This window comes from Fundulus heteroclitus, chromosome 24, assembly GCF_011125445.2.
Source record: "Fundulus heteroclitus isolate FHET01 chromosome 24, MU-UCD_Fhet_4.1, whole genome shotgun sequence".
Taxonomy (NCBI): domain Eukaryota; kingdom Metazoa; phylum Chordata; class Actinopteri; order Cyprinodontiformes; family Fundulidae; genus Fundulus; species Fundulus heteroclitus.
Genome location: NC_046384.1, coordinates 12,037,270 through 12,054,040, shown reverse-complemented (window position 1 = coordinate 12,054,040; position 16,771 = coordinate 12,037,270). Strand labels below are relative to the sequence as shown.

At 43.1% G+C, this 16,771-nt stretch overlaps 1 protein-coding gene across 5 annotated transcripts in view; it reads left to right on the top strand.

The window, feature by feature from the left end:
• LOC105921453 (protein FAM184A) overlaps positions 1–16,771 on the top strand; it is a 78,561-nt gene that overhangs the window by 13,355 nt on the left and 48,435 nt on the right. For 4 of the 5 annotated variants that reach the window (XM_036128457.1, XM_036128460.1, XM_012857169.3 and 1 more), the window contains exons 5-12: positions 3,719–3,925; positions 4,254–4,427; positions 4,515–4,676; positions 5,936–6,071; positions 7,168–7,349; positions 7,439–7,624; positions 14,012–14,134; positions 14,220–14,381. In XM_036128457.1, the coding sequence (XP_035984350.1) occupies positions 3,719–3,925; positions 4,254–4,427; positions 4,515–4,676; positions 5,936–6,071; positions 7,168–7,349; positions 7,439–7,624; positions 14,012–14,134; positions 14,220–14,381 (1,332 nt within the window). The remainder of the gene's footprint in view (positions 1–3,718; positions 3,926–4,253; positions 4,428–4,514; positions 4,677–5,935; positions 6,072–7,167; positions 7,350–7,438; positions 7,625–14,011; positions 14,135–14,219; positions 14,382–16,771) is intronic. The other variant, XM_036128458.1, reaches the window with a different exon arrangement.

Sequence of the window (16,771 nt, the reverse complement as noted above, 5' to 3'; positions counted from 1 at the left end):
CTGGGTCTTTTTTTAGCAGAGTAAGAATAAAAAACAAATAAATGTTAGATTTTTCCAAATTTCTTTGTGTTAGGTGATGGTACGGCAGTAGAAGATGGAAAAAGCTTTAAACAGCAGAGAATGCTTTATCATCAGTCCAAGGACTGGACTAAGAAACTGATGCTTAGGATCACTTTAAATGGTTTCACATAATCTCGACTCATTGGATGAAAGTAAAAAAAAAAAAAGCCATGCTTTACCCCAATTTACATCCTTTACTTTTACAAGTACTAACGAGCCATTATGTAATCCTTAATGGAATATTTTAATTACTATTTAAGAGGCAGAAGCCAGTAGAAGAACATAAGTGCCCCAGAAAACAAGCCTGGCACATCATCAGACAGCTTTGATCTCTGCTGGATCGCTCGTCGTTTTTTTTATGACCCCTGAAACCGAATTGCCACTTTGAGCGAATTTGCATAATTTCTTTTACTGTTTGTTTATACGATACTTCAGGCAGGAAGTGGAAGTTTTGCTGGATTAACTCGCTAAAAAGGTTGTGATAAATTGGCTGAGTCTCTGACGACCGCCAGCAAAAATAGTGAAACAGTGGATCAGACGAAGAAGGCAATAAATATCCCATCATGTCATGTTTCATGTCACCCCACCGTAGAGTAAGATCTCATCCTGGTTGGGTGACAATAGGTGTAAATGGACAGTTTATCTGTATTCTGGTGAGTCTGTGTAGGTGTGTGTCGGCTACCGTGTGTGAGAGCGTTTGCCTTGCATTTCATCAGAACCCCGCCAACCAGGACCGGTCTGCTTGGGTCACACAACATCACATCACATCACACCTTATATTTTTGACATGTTTTTCTCATCCAGTTTGTTGATTGCAGCCGGTGCGGTCGCTGAGAAGTTCTCAGAAGGCAAACACTGAAGTGTTCACACCGCTTGAACTTTTCCAGCCTTTGTCCCAGAACTTCTACGGGTTTTATTGGGAGTTTTTTGTCTGGATTGCCTAAAAACGACGTGGCCCATGATTTTGTGAAGTGGAGGGAAGGTGGTGCTCTCTTTCATCCTGCCGTTCTTGGGTCCTTCTGCCTTTCTTCCTTCATTTCTTGTGCCCTATCCCCATTTATTGGTAGTGTCCTTCCTTCTTCCCTCCCTCTGTCCTTTTGTTATTTGTGTCTTTTAGTTCATTTGTTGTGTCCTATCTCCCTTCCACCTGTCCTTTCCTCCCTTCCTTTATCCCTCCTTATGTGCCTTCTTTTTGTCTTTTCTTCCTTCCCAAAGCTTTCTTGTGTCCTGTTCCTTTTTTGTCTCCTACCTCCCTTCCATTCATAATTTCTTCCTTACTTGTGTATCCTTACTCCCTATGTGTCTTCTTTTTTGTGTATATTCTTCCTTTCTTTTTTCCTATTTCTGTTCCTTCCTTGTGTCCTACATCCTTTCCATCTGTCCTTTTCTCTCCTCTATCCTTTCTTGTGTCCCTCTGTCCCTTCTTTTTTATCATTCCTTTCTATTGCTTTCTTGTTTCCTCTTGTTTTTTTCTTTTTTTTCCTCCATCCCTCCCTCCCATCTGTCCTTTACTACCTACCCTCCATCCTTCCTTGTGCCCATGGTTTAATTTTTTGTGTCTTTCCTTCCCTTCTATAGCTTTCTTCTTCTTTATTACTTTTAGTTCTACCTCCTTTGTGTCCTACCACTCTTCCATTGTTCCTCCTCCCCTCCCTTGTATCCTTTCTGTGTCCTTCCCTCCAGGTTCAGGTCTCTGGTTGCACAACTCCTGCCTGCTACACATGTATCTACCATAAACTCATAGGAGATCTTTGTATTTTATATTTTGAATTCGCTGTAAAGGACAGGGAGGTCTGGAAAATACTTTTTTACATGAATTTTGTGTAGCAACCTGGTTAGTATTCAGCCCTACAGGGTCAGTACTTTGTAGAATCTCCTGCTGCTGCAATAACAGAGGCATGTTGTTCTGGGTTTTTGTCTCTACTGGCTTCTCACATCAGGAGATTGAAAGTTTTGCTCCTTCTTTGTAAAGTAGCTTAGGCTTAGTAAAATTGGAAGAGGGCATATACACTATCAGCATCTATTTTCCAGTCTAGCCACAGATTATTTACTGGATATTAGTCTGGACTTTAACTGGGTCATTCTAACCCATCTCTGGCTGTAGGTTTATGGTTGTTTTTCTGCTTTTCAAGACTGAAAGGCTTCCCTGACCCTGATAGAGAAAAGCATCCCCACAGCATGATGCTGGCACCACCACGTTTCACTGTGGGGATGCAGTATCCAAGGGGATGTGTCCTGCTAGTCCTTCGCCTTTACAAGGCATTTTGCATGTAGACTGAAAGGTTCAGATCTGGTATCACCAGGCCAGAACACACTCTTCTACATGTTTACTACTGCAGGCTACTGTCTGATGTGAACAGAGATTCTCATTTTATTAAAAAAAAAATCTCTCCTTTCTTGCCGCCTCCCTACTAAGGCCAGAATGTATGGGGCAAGATAACTAGCAATAAAAATGTATGCGTAGTTGCCTGAATTTCTAAATGTAAGTCAATAAAAGTGGATAAATGTAGCCTTTGTGTTTGTTCCTTGTCCGTGGGACATCAGATGTTTCATCTTCGAGGATACAAGTTACAAAGTTACAACTTTGCAGCAATACACACAAGTCGAATCACAAATGAACAAATATGAATCTACGACCCCTGGTGAAGCTGTTACACTCCTTACCAGCAGGTGGCGGTAGTGACATGTGACATCAGATGTTCCATCTGTGAGAATACACGTTCTGGTTTCTTCGTCTTCTTCCTCTTCTTATCGTTTAATGGTGGTTGGTGAACAACTTTCAGGTGTATTACCTCCATCAAATGGAAATTTGTAAATTTGTGATTCATACATGTATGTATTGTTGCAACTTCTAAACTTGTTTCCTCACAGATGAACCATCTGGTGAAACACGTATAAGTCGACAAGGAACAAACAGAGATCTTACATTTATTCACATTTAATGACTTAGATTTACAAATTCAGACGCGATACGCTTATAATGACAGTTATCTTACCCCATAAGGAATGCACCAGTAATAGTGCCGCTATTAGATTATCTCACCCTAGAAGAGGATCTCTACAGCTCCTCCAATGCTCTCTAGAATAAATGCTATATCAACACACAATTGTCGCTGTAATTTTAATGTGTGTGTAACGTTGCGATAACAAAGGACTGCTTCAGGGAGATGCATTCTTACCCTGCATGTTCACATTATATTTAGCCAGTCGGGATTTCTGATGCTGTTGATGCCATACGTTGTTTAGATATTAGTAACCTAGATGCTAAAACCCACAGACGGAGGTGGGGGTGTCATGATGCTGGGGGAGAACGACGAACGACAGCTAATTTTGTTTTATATTCAATAAATATATCAGAATTGCTTTTTTCCTCTGATATTGTGCAGCAGTTTGCAGGAATCCTGTTTTTATTTATTGAGCTCAGAATGAATTTCCGCTTCACAGCGATCCACTACTTTGTGTTTATCTATCTGATGAAATCTCAAACTACTCTTACGTCTGCGGTTTTAATATGAAAGGCATGTGGAAAAGTTCAAGCAGTAAAAAAACAAAAAGACTCTGCATGCACTCGTAGTAAATAGAGGGATTTAACCTTCTTCTGTAACAAGATTCAGCCAAAAGTCCAAACAGACTAGATCATGTCTCGTGGTTTCAATAGGTGGAAGAGATGCGTCGCGATTTTGAGGAGAAGCTTCGGGTGTTCAGCCAGGCTCAGGCCCAGTTTGAGGCAGATAAGCGGCGGGCGCTGGACGAGCTGAGGGCCACCCACCGACACGAGGTGGAGGAGCTCCGCAACAACCAGCAGAACCACAGCGCCACCTCTGCCGAGGACCAGGAGAAACTGGCCGAGCTGCATAGACAAGAGGTGGGCCCCAGAACGAGAAACGGGAGGATAGGTGTGCTGTTAAGGAGCCTGGTTTGGTGCTGCTGTTGGTTTACGAGCCCAATTTAAACCAAAAGTGGTTATAATCTGATCATAGATCTTTTTTATGCATGTCATTCCATTTTTTTTCTTTCGCCTCCTTTGAACACGTGCTTAAAATGAAAACGGCGAGCAGCCCTAAAGCATCCAGAGCTTATGGTTTTAGTTAAGAAAAAAAAATCTCTGATTGCATTTTGGCAGCCTGGACTTCCTGGCATGCTGAGGGGCAACAAACGGATCTGCTTCCCTGCTTTTCCCGCTGTCTGCGTAGGTGGAGGCTTTGATGGAGAGGCTGGAGGAGCTGACGAAGGATAAGGTCCGTCTGGTGGAGGAGTACGAGGCCAAGCTGGCCAAGGCGCAGGAGTACTATGAGAGGGAGCTGGAGGCCATGAGGAGGACCCACCAGCTGACCACTGAGAACCTGCTGGCCTGGAAGAGGACGGAGGTGAGAGCACGGCACAAAAAAAAAAAAAAAAAAAAAAGACAGGTTACAGCTTTAGCCCTTGGGTAACGAGCCGCCGCTCCGGTTAAGGTGGAGCTGCGGAAGGAGTTCCAGGCTCAGGAGGCGGCGCTGCAGCGTTCGCTGTCCAAGCTGAGGAGCGAGCTTCAGAAAGCTCAGGAGGAGGCCCGGGAGAACCGCGACAAAACCAACAGGCTGCAGACGTCGCTGGCCAACGCAGAGGGAACCATCAAGGTGAGGTTTTGGGACGGAGCAGCACAAAAGGCCCGCGTGAATGTGAAGTGGGAGGAAGGTGATGCATAGTCGCTCGGAGAACATCAGTGAGCAAACAGCAGTGTGAAAAGCAAGGAGGATCAAAAGGGAGCGCATCGATCGGAGAAGTGGCCACTTATATAACTCTGGAGAAAAAAACGGGTTCAAAAGGCAACTATTAGTCATACAGTCCACTGGTCTGCTTGTTATGAAACGGGGACAAAAAAAGCTATTCTGAAAGAACGCCAGAACAGGGTCCAGGTTGTAGTTTGCAGCGAGCCGTGGAGGAAAAAGTGTAAGAAGCTGCAGATGATTTGGGATTGGGGAGGTGGTTCGTCTTCCAGCTGAACATCAACCATCAAAGATTACAGCCAGAGTCACAGTAGAATAGCAAAAGCAGAAAGGGTTGGCACTCACTGATCAGTTTTTAGTTAAGTTTCATATCCTTCAGCTGTGCAGTTTGTTGGAAGATGCACATAATGCCTTGATTTTAGTGACGACAGTAGAATAGGTTGGCTCTAACAGCTTTTTGTGTGTTAGATGGGTTCATTCAAAAGCCAAACTTAAATCCAACTGAGAAACTTTGGCAAAACTTGAGAATTGACGCTTACAGACGGCTCCATCCATCTGACTGAACTTTGGTCTATTTTCGCAAAGAAGAACGGACAAAACTCTCCTAGATGTGCAAAGGTGGTAGAAAAATACCTCAAAAGACTTGCAGATACAAATGTATGACATTTCCAGATTTTTCTATATAACAAATGTTTAAATCTAAGTTTCATTTTCCTCCCGCTTCACATTGATGCACTACTTTGTGTCGAACTATCGAATAAAATCAATTGCAAATAGATTGAAGTCAGCATGGAAAAAAAATGCTAAAAACACAACTGTATAAATGCTTTTAAAGACACTTTTTTTTTTTTTGCAACGTCATCACCATAGATCTATATTTATCTCTGTAGTTTCCAGCACCTGAAAAATAATAGCAAATTGTGCACAAATGGCCCTTTATCTGGTCTAGGCCTGGTGAAAGTGGGTTAAATTGAATGAGAAAACAACTGCAGAGAACAAAGGCACAAACAAAAGCCTCGGGGTGGAATCTGTGTGCGGGACTTTTTTCCGAGCAGGAGGAAAGGTAATGTAGTGTGCTCTGACGGCGCTCGCGGGCGCGCGTGTGCACGGAGAGGGAGAGAGGGCGGGCGGCATCTGTATAGCGTCATGAGTGCGTGTGCCTGTTGCAGAACCTGCACAAGCAGCTGGAGGAAGCCATCCAGGACGGAGAGATCTGGGTGATGCAGCTGAAGGACACCGAGTATGAACTGGAGAGCAGCAGGGAGCGCGTTCAGCAGCAGGCTACAGAAATCCTCCACAAAGCCAGTAAGATGTTCCTCCGCTCAATGTTACTCTGAACAAACGGTGCACTGAGGTCTGGATTGTTGTTTTTGTTCCACCCTCCAGGTTGCATATTTAGAGCCTGTTGGTATGAAACGAGGAATAAATGAGACGGAGAGGATAGTGGGTTAAACACAGAGCAGATCTGTACTCACAGGGAGCCACCACACTGCAAAAAGGAACTAAAAATAGGTCAAATCTTCTTGAAATTAGTGTATTTGTCCATGATTTGAGCAGGAAAATAAGATAATCTGCCAATGGAATAAGATTTTTGCACTTAACTTTGGAACAACTCATCTCCATCATCTTCTTCCAAGTGCAGTATATCTAATTATCTTATTTTAGGGGTAAAAATACTCATTCCACTGGCGGACAATCTTATTAACCTGCTCAAATCAAGGACAAATGCACTAATTTCAAGAAAATTCAGCTTACTTTTTGTTCTCTTTTTGCAGTGCAGCCCAAACAGCCGGGTTCTCACATCTCCACATGCATTTTAAAAAAGGCCAATTCTGTTGCTTGACCAGTAAAATAAATGTTTTGAGCTGAAGATGCCACACAGGCTAGAGAGGGAAGACCGATAAAGCCGGTAATTGCTATAAACCGATAAAGCAAGTAATTGCTAATCGCAGTTACTTGCAGTTTAGAAGTATAATTTGACTGCATAAGCATTATCAGGAAGCTAAATCTATTGGAGGTACCTCCCGTGGGAGAAATACACCGCTGCAAAAAACCCGAACTTAAAGTGAGTAAAATCTTCTTGAAATGAATGCATTTGTCCTTGATTTGAGCAGGTAAATAATTTTATCTGCCAACGGAAGATAATTAGATATACTGAACTTGAAATAAGATGATGGAGACGACTTGTTCCTATTTTAAGTGCGAAAACTCTCATTCCATTGCCAGATAAGATTGTTTACCTGCTCAAATCAAGAACAAATACACTAATTTTAAACATTTTTTACTTAGATTTTGTTCCCTTTTTGCAGTGCGCTGCTGCGATAACTTATGATGTCATGTACGCGGGGAATCGTTTGGAATATCTGTGCTTAGCTTGACGGCCTGCGGCGCCTCGTTTCAGGTCAGATCGGCTCCTTGCAGGCCACCCAGATGGCCCACGAGGCAACCATCAGGAACCTGGACCAGGAGCAGAGTCGTCTCAAGGAGAAGATCGGCCGGCTGGAGGAGGAGCGGGAGGCCCTGCTCAACCAGAGCCAGGCCGCCGGCGAGCAGCACAAACAGCAGGTGGTGAAACTGGAGCAGGTAAGGTCCTCCACCTCACATGTGGGCGGGGCGATGGAGCGAAGCAGCAGGTGAAAAGCTCGCTCCTCTTCTTCCTCTCCCCGCCTCAGTCTCTACGGGAGGAGCACCAGGGCTACGAGAAGGAGCTGTCCAGGCTGAGAGCTCACTACGAGGAGGAGACGCTGCGCTTTAAGGAGGCCCAGGTCAGAGCGCTGGAGGAGCTGGAGGAGAAGCACAGGGCCATGAGGGAGGAGGCCCAGCAGGAGAAGGAGGATGAGAAGAAGCTCCTCGTCACGGTGAGTCTGAGGTCGGGCCAAACGCTATTAAACAGTGCATTTGCAATAATATTCACGCCCGGCGCTCTTTACGATTGTCTCACTTTACAATGTTTGATGTGTTTTATTGGTTACAGCTTATTTGTAACCAGGAAGTAGTTTTCAATTTACGTTACAAGCAGGGATTTGAAGCGTTTGCGGTGACGCCTGTAAATAAAAAAAAAAAAAAAAAACAGCCAAGCAGCTGAAGGACCCTGTTGTGAGAAAGCCATCAGACGTCTCAACAACAGCTCATGCATTAATGTAATCACATAAAAGCTATTCTCGCGTTCTTAACAACATGCGCTAATCTAAAATGCTAAGAGCGTGACGCGTTTCCTTTTCTGCTCGCCTTGGCCTCAGCTGCTCCTGGAAACATGCAATCAGGTCAACATTGAGGCCTCCGCCTCCGTTTCCCGCTGCGTCTCTCATGATCCAGAGGAGAATTAACTATTAAATCTGTTTTGTTGTGGACGAGGTGGTCGGTCCGCTTTATGCAGCTATGCAACCTTGTTTTTTATTCACTCCTGAAAACACAGAGAGAGAGAGATTTTTTCCAAATATCCCGTGTCATTTTGTCCAGAAAACTATTAAAATGATGTTTTATGAACAAACAGAGGTTCATTAATTCCTTTTAAGGAGATGACATTAAAAAAGGATTTGTACTCAGATTTGTCTTTTTTTTTATGTGTGAAGAAACCTGCAGACCTGATTCATGTTCAGCCCTTTGATTTGAGCTCCAGGTACATGAAGCAACAACAGGCACTTCTGTACATCCGGCTTTGCTAATGCTTTGCCACAGACCGTCAGTCGGTTTGATGTCTGAACTTTGACATTTTACCATATAAACATCACCTATTTGCGATAGCTCTGGTTTAAAGCTGAACCTCCACCCCAGTTTTTTCAGCCTCTGACAGCTTTTTTTCGCCTGGTATGTTCCTTTGTTAGCTCCATCCGTCTTCTCATTGCTTTTGACCAGCTTCCCTGCAGAATAAAAGCATCCCTGCAGCATCATGCTGCCACCATCATGTTTCACTATGGGGATGGGTTTTTTCCAGAGTTGTGTGCAGTGTGAATATCCTTTCCCACAAGCCGTCAGCCAAGGACTTTCAGTTTTGGTCCCATTTGTCCAGAACACCTTCTGTGTCCTCGACAAGGCCAGTGACAAACTGCAGACAGGACCTCTTGTAGCTCTCTGCTATAAAAGCCTGACTCGGGTAGTGCACCGCTGACATTTTAAGCTGCTAACGGATTCTCCCACCTGAGCTGTGGATCTTGCTGCTCCTCCAAAGTCACCACAGATCTGTTTGGATTCTTCAGCGAACAGCCGGATTGATACTGAGATTAAATTAGAAGCAGGTGGGCTCTGTTGACCAGGTGACTACTAGCTGGTTGCACTGGATTTCCTTTAGGGATATCAGAGTAAAACGAGTTAAATACAAATGCACGCCGTACTTTTTACATTTTAGTTTGAAAATGATAATAAAAAAAACATTAATTTCCCCTCCCTTTACAATTATTTACCGCTCTGTGTTTCAATTAGAAGATGACGTGTGAGAAAGGTCCACTTTTGGAAGTTTTACGTCGCTATCATGCGGGTCGGGATGCAAGCTAAAGCGTTCACTGAAGGGACTGCTGACCTCATCGTGATATATTTGAAAATTGCGCAAAAATAAACAAAACGTTGCTCCCTAAAAGCCTGACCGCTGCTCATGAAAAAGACCGAACACTGGTTGAGTTCCCAGTGATTTTCAGCCCTCTCCCCGACTTCCAGCGCATCGCCCTCCCTCATCCGTCTCTGAGCTTCGAGCTCATCGTCGTCCAAACCTTGTGTTCCCGGTGCCGTTTGAAGCCGAGCGCTAATTGGTGGATTTTCACTGACATTAAATCCCGCCTGGGAGCAGAGCGAGGGCGGCGTGCGAGCTCCTGGCCGTGTGTGAGGTGATGGGAGACGAGCGATTATGAAAGGCAAAGCTGCACGTTGCCTCATCATGTTTAGACTGATGTCTGCTGCTATTTGGAGGGGAATATCGGAGGAAGCAGGGAAGACGGACAAAGAAAGAGAAAGACGCCGTCTCTGTTTTTCTTATTTAGCTCATCAGTTCATACAAGCACCCAAAGATGATTAAAATGTTCTACTCCAGTGCATTGAAGTAACTCCTCTACAAATTGCTTGTGATGTTTTAATTCATAATTAATCGCAACTCGATGCCGGATGAGAGTAGAAAGAAAGTAAAGCTTCGGTTGTTTTTGGCGTAATTCTGCAGCTTTGGATCCGGGTTCTTTATGTCCTACAAGTGCAGCTCAACAGATTTTAATCTTAGCATTTATGTCGGTTGAAACTATAGAGGTGAGAAATTTACGTTTGCAATAACCCAATTATCAAATGTCTTGTTTAACGTCGAAGCTTAACATATTTTTAATTGGGTAATTCCTTTTTTTCTTTTCTTTCTAATCCACAAAGGGGAAAAAATTTACCCAGTGGCTCAAATATATACATACACCCCTACTATTATTTGGGAAAATGTCAGTAAAACTTATTTAAATTGGTTGCTGGCTGCTTTTAACACATGGTTCTGGTTCATTCCACAGCCTTAATGTTGACTTGCTTTATTCTTTGCAAAGTCAGTATTAATGTGTTTTTGAGATCATTGACTCAGCTGTGGCCGCATTTTCAACCATCTGACCTAAATTGTCCCGGAGGAAATTTGTTAGGATGATCAGGAAGGGCTCGGGAAGCCGTCGAGGCCCAAGCCTTTCATAGACTGGAAGCTGCAGGAACATCTGTCTGAGTACACAGTAAATAGGGGGAATATCTTCCCCATGGACTGAGAGGGTTCACACAAAATTATGGGCCACTCCTCCAAAGTAGACTCCTTCAAATTTGATTGTAATTTGTAGTTGCCCACTTGAATCCAAATCACAGGAGTGGATGAACATGTCACCCTGGGCACTAATTGAGCTAATGGGGGGGGGGGGGTATTTTGTTTAAAACCTGATTGGATTGAAAGGTCAAGTAGATGACACAAGTTACGTTTTACACGATTAGCTACTTTTCTAGATTTATTGATGCACCCACAAAATATAAAGTGACCCCATTTTAAATGTAATTGTCAAACGCCAACTTCATGGCCGGAGACCAATTACCTTAATTCTCTTAATGCCGCCTTGCAACTGCTGAAGGTTAGAACAAAGAGGGAGAACGTAAAAAAATAACGGAGGGAAAAAGTAAGGCCTATCGAACTGACCAATCAGCTTTTGTGCGGACAAATCGCCTAAACCAGGAGTGGCCAACGCGCGGCTCTTATTCATTTGCTGCTCGGCTTGCAGCCGCTTGATGGATCTGTCGAGGCTCTCATTTTAACTGCAGTTTATGAGGTCATTTATTTTGATAAGATACTAACTTCTGCCTTGGTTTGCCTTCTTTATTCAGCGAGGACGCTTTTACACACATCCTCCTGTTATATGGCGTCATGTCTGTGCCACCAATCTTTTGTGCGCAGAGGCAGAGCCGCTCACAGAGCAGGCGGAGAAGAGTTTGCCAGAGTTGATGGAGTATGTGTCAAATTTAAAGGTTTACGCCAGTCTCACTGCATGCTTAGAATGGTGACACAGATATAACGCCGTACATTTAGCCATTGTTCTTGCAGTTGCATCAGCAAATCCACTAGGGGGAGCTCAGTTAAACCAGAAACCTAATTAACCTAATTAACTAACCTATTTAAGCAAGTCATATCCGCCTGTTTAAAATGAACTTTGCCGGATTGAAGGCTGGAGTGCAGCGTATATATTAAATGTTAAACTGTCCATCAGAGAAGCAGACTCAGTTTAAAACAATTACGTCACGTTTCAGTTGTTAGAAATCGGAGTATTTTGCTGTATGGCTCTTTGCAGCAATGCTGGATTTTAATTTGGCTCTTTATGCTGATCAGGTTGGCCACCTGTTTGGCGAATTTGTCAAGAACCTAAGCCGTTCCATTATCATATTCGGGGATGTGGTAATCGGGGGACAGCGCAGTAACATACGCTAGACCAGGGGTGTCAAACATACGGCCCGCGGGCCGGTTCCGGCCCACCGAACAATTTAGTCCGGCCCGGTGGCTAAATGCATTATCTGTCTGGCAATGTGGCAATAATAATTGTTTTCTTAATGCCAAAAAGAGCTCATCAGATTTGACTTTCACAAGTGGAGCAGTACTGATTTTGCCATAGTGCTCCGCTTGATTTATGAATGTGAATAGTTTTATTATGATTCATGAGGGGAATATCTCAAATGATATGGACACTACAATGGGAAAGTAGGAGAGGAAAGGAAGAACAAGAAGAACAAAGAAAAGGTGAAAGAAAGAGGAGATAAAAGGAAGATAATGATAAAACAATTATTGAAAAAAACATGTACTTCGTTTAATTGAAAATCTGCAGTTCCTATATTGTCCACGAGGGGCGCTGTGTTTTAATCAGCAGATGGTAGCACTGAGCTTCAGGTGTGGAATAATTGATTTTAAATCATTTCTTAATTTTTATCTGTTTGATGTATTTTGTCATGCAGGACAGCGTTTTTAAGTTCCAAAAAATGTGAATAAATGTTTTTCAACATTGTACAATCACTGTGATCAGTTCTTATGCATAATGCACAAGTAAGTGTTTAACTGAGTAAAAGTAATGTTGAAATTGCACATATTTTTCTTAAAAACGCTGAGGTTATTCATAATATATTGTGTAAAAGTGAAATTCATTTAATATAAAAATCAACAACAAGTCCACTTTTATTAGTTCTATTTAATCTTGCAATGAGTTTACTCGTGTGGCCCTCTTGAGATCAGATTAAGCTGTATGCGGCCCCTCAACCAAAATGACCCCATGCGCTAGACCATCATCCATATTTGGCCTTCCTGATTTTAGTTGCCATTACTCAAAGGCCTCTTTAAGGTCCAGAAGGATGTGCTTTAAAAACCAATGGAAAGGCAGATTAAAATGAAATGATCGTCCATGTTTTCCAGCTCTAAAACGTGATGTATAAATGCACATCAAGCTTCTTGAGTGCTCGCCACGAAGAACCACACTCAGCCATGTATAAAATTTTAGCACTACTCTGTTAAAAAGAAGCAGGACTGTGCCAGAAGACTAATGCCTTTTAATGAGTTAGTCCGATTCTGCCAGGAAGAGCGGATCCACTTATCAATTACCCACCCAGGATGATGCAAGAAGTTTATTAATGGCTATAAAGAGCATGTAAGGGGCAAATATTTGTACATGCGAGCTAAATTACTCACGCATCCATATGCATCAGCTAAAGACAGTGTCTAATGTCACTTAAGGTACAGATTTCTGCTCGGCTCCCATCTGGCTTGGGTAAAACGGAGCACTTGTTTTCTTGCATGTTCACATTGCAGAAAGGAATACCGTCGTGGTTACGTTTTGTCGCCTCGGAGGGTTAGCAGTGTTTGTAAATTACTCACTGACTCGATATTTATCCAGCTGATGCTGCGGATTTTTCTGGGATTAAAACAGTGCAATAAAATACCCAGATGGAATGGAAATGCCCGTTTTCTGGTCGGCTCATTGAATTGAAAAATCAAGGCGCATTGTAGCCAGCAGTTTGCGGGATCCAGCAGTCATTTTTATGGATATGTAGCACCCCCCCCTGCAACGAATAAATCCAAGAAAACACATTAAACAGAGCAAATACTGCCGGAATGACAGGAATACAGCTTCTGCTCTATAATAACAGGAGTGGGAGAAGGGATTTACATGTGCATTAACCGGACTCATAAATATTTAACGACGCAAATTCTGCTTAATTAATAGTATCTGCGAGGAAAGGAAAATAAAAATCTGCTTCTGCAAAGCTGCTGGCGCATTGTTAACAGAGCACAGGAATGCTTTGTGTGTTTATAAAGTAGCATGCATGGTGGAGTTACCGGGAATAAATATAATAAAAAAAAAAAATGCAGAGAAGCAGAGGCGAGAAGGAGATTTTCACAAGAGAAGTTCAGAGCGGCCCAGAAAAGGATTTGATGCTCCGTTTTTGAAGGATTAAAGCGAGCGGTCGGTTTGACGGGTTGGCCTTTTAAAGTGTGAACGACAAGTCACGCGTCCGGTAACACTCTGCCCCACTCAGCAGCTGCCAGGGCTCCATATTACATCACAAATTGGATTTACAGTAGGGTGGCGTCTTAAATCTTCTCGCTCTGTTTTTTTTTTCATGTTGCATAGACTATATTTTTATTTTATAGAAGGGTAAATGTGCCACCAGGCCTTCACCCTGGGAGCATGCAGGGATAAACTGTATCTGGATGATGAATAAAACTCAGTTTTTAATGGGTGTTTTTGAATCTTATTGCTTTTTTTTTTCCGTCTCCGGTCCAGAAAATGAGTCAGGAGTTCGAGATCAAGCGTCTGTCTTTAGAGGAGCAGAGAGATCGTCTTCAGCAGCAGCTGGACAACTTGAAGGAGGAGCTTGCGGCCAAAGTCAACATGGCCAATCAGGAGGTATGAAGCTAGAATTTGGACTCGGATAATTCTGATGTTTTACAGCGACGGGTGCGATAGCCGCTGCCATCGGTTTTGTCCCCAGGTCTCCCACCTGCAGGAGCTGGTGAGGGAGGGGGAGCAGAACCTGAGCTCAGCTCAGACGCAGATAAGCTGTCTGAAGGAAACCCAGGAGAAGCTGCGGATAGAGCTGGACGCCACCAGAGGCCGAGTGAGGGAGACCAGCAACCTGCTCACTGACCTACAGGTGTGTGGATGTTTACACGTCTGTCAGAGCCACATAAAGTTAACGAGTCAATCAATTTCTGCTTTATACTGAGCAATTACATTGTTTTTCCTCAGAGGTATAATATAGTGATATAAATCTGCATCAGAACGTGTTAGTTTTATGTCATGCATCATTGCGGTTAAGATGTGATTGCTAAGAAAACCGATGGTCATTGTTGGGTGGTTTAAAGGTTTTAATTTTGGATTAATCGCCCTATGTGAGAAAGTAATCGCTCTCTCAACCTAAAACCTGGCTCTGACACTCTTGGCAGCCACAAGTGTGATAAAACCTTTGTGGCAATGAGTCTTTTTCATCCCTGTGGAGAAGTTTGACCCACTTTTCTTTGCAGAATCTCTCTAAATCGAAGGAATTTTAAACGTGATCATCCTGTTTAAGCTGATGTCACAGCGTCTCAATCAGATTTAAGTCCAGACTTTGACTAGGCCGCTTCAGAGCCATCTTTGTTGGTTGAACTACTGGAATTTGGACTTACTTCTTCGGATGAAGCATAGCAAAGCGGCCCCAGACCATCACACTCCCACCACCACATTTGACTGTCAGTATGATGTACTGTGGTAATTTTACATCAAGTACTATGTAACAAGACAGACACCTTCCAAAAAGTTGCATTTTTGTCTTATTAGTTCGCAGATTATTCTGGTAAAACTCTTGGGGATCATCATGATGTTTGACAAATATGAAACAGGTATCATCTGTAGTTTCCACCCTGACTCTCTCCCACGGACCATTTTCTGCTCAGGCTCTCTTATTGTTTGATGACGAACACTGATCTTAACCAAGGCATGTGAGATCTGCAGTGCTGTGCATGGTCAATTCAATTCAATTTTCTTTTATTTACATAGCACCAATTCATGATACGCGTCATCTTAAGGCACTTTCCAAAGTCAAATTCAATCAGATCATACAGATTGGTCAGAAAGTTTCCTCTCTAAGGAAACCCAGAAGATTACATCAATTCTCTCCAAGCAGCATTCACTCCTCCTGAAAGAGCGTAGAGCCACAGTGGACAGTCGTCTGCATTGTTGATGGCTTTGCAGCAATCCCTCATGCTGAGCGTGCATGAGGCGACAGTGGAGAGGAAAACCCCCCTTTAACAGGGAGGAGAACCTCCAGCAGAACCAGGTCCTTTTGGACCTGGTTCTGCTGAGGGCCACATTTTGTGGCCCTCTGAAGGAGCCATCAATGAGAGTATTTTCTGTTGGTAGACCTCTCCTTGGACGGAGAGGTCTCCATAGTTTCTCCATTTGTAGATAATGACTTGTTAATGACTTTGTTTCCCAGCTTTTCTTCAATTTCTTGCTTTGTGAGATCTTTAAGCCTACTTCATGTTGTCATACGGGTTCTAATCGGATTTATTTATTTTTTATTCTGAAAGTGGGCTAATTATATTTCCGCATAGGGCATCTTTGTTCCTTGAACAAGATAAATCATCACTGAAAATTCAATTTGTATTTGCTCGTCTTACTCATTGTCTGTTGTTAAAATTTGTTGGATGATCGGAAACATTTCACCTTGACCTGAAAAATCGTTCCAGTCCACCGGAGGTTCTTTATTCTGCTAAAAGTACAGAGCGCACAGGGTTGAATGAATAATATGTCAATTACAGCTTCATCTTGGCATCGATTACTAGTTTTGTTTTAGTCGCGTTCAATCCAACACATTTCGATTACCACTTGTGTCCTGTAACTCTCATACTTGACTTTTTCTTTAACCCATCTTCCACTGATTTGCTTTAAACACGTCGGCCCTCGGTTCAGCGAGTTTGCGGATGATGGCGGCGGCATTGTCTCGGCTCGCAGCAGCGAGACGGGAGGATGGAGAAGTGGAGAAATGGGATGGCTGTGAAACATTTAGAGAGGAGCAGAAGCGGAGGAAGCGAAAGAAACAAGTGGCTGCGCTGAAGGCCAGCTGCGGGATAATGATGATGAAGCTATTATGAGTTGAGTGTCCCTGTGTTGGAAAGGAACCGTGTTGATACGAGCTCTTTGAGTCATACGTGGTGGGGAACACGCTGTTTAGGAAGGGCAGGCTGTATATTTTAATGCTAATTCTGACCATCAATACCATGCTGCGTTTTTTTTTTACCCCATTATGACAATTTGAATCAAAAAGTAAATGTGGGAGATGTGGCAGAAACGTGAACTGCAACGGAGAGGAGGAAGAGGGAGGGATTAAATGAAAAGCAATAATTAGCTGAAATTGCAGTGGTCGGCTTTTCTGTCTTAACAGTGCCTGTGTCTATATAAAGAAAGGGATTGGGGCTGAGCCGAACAGGATTTTACCTTTTTGTTCTTTCGTAGCTCATTGCATTTTAGACAAAAGCGCAAAACCAGCCGAGGCTAGATTTA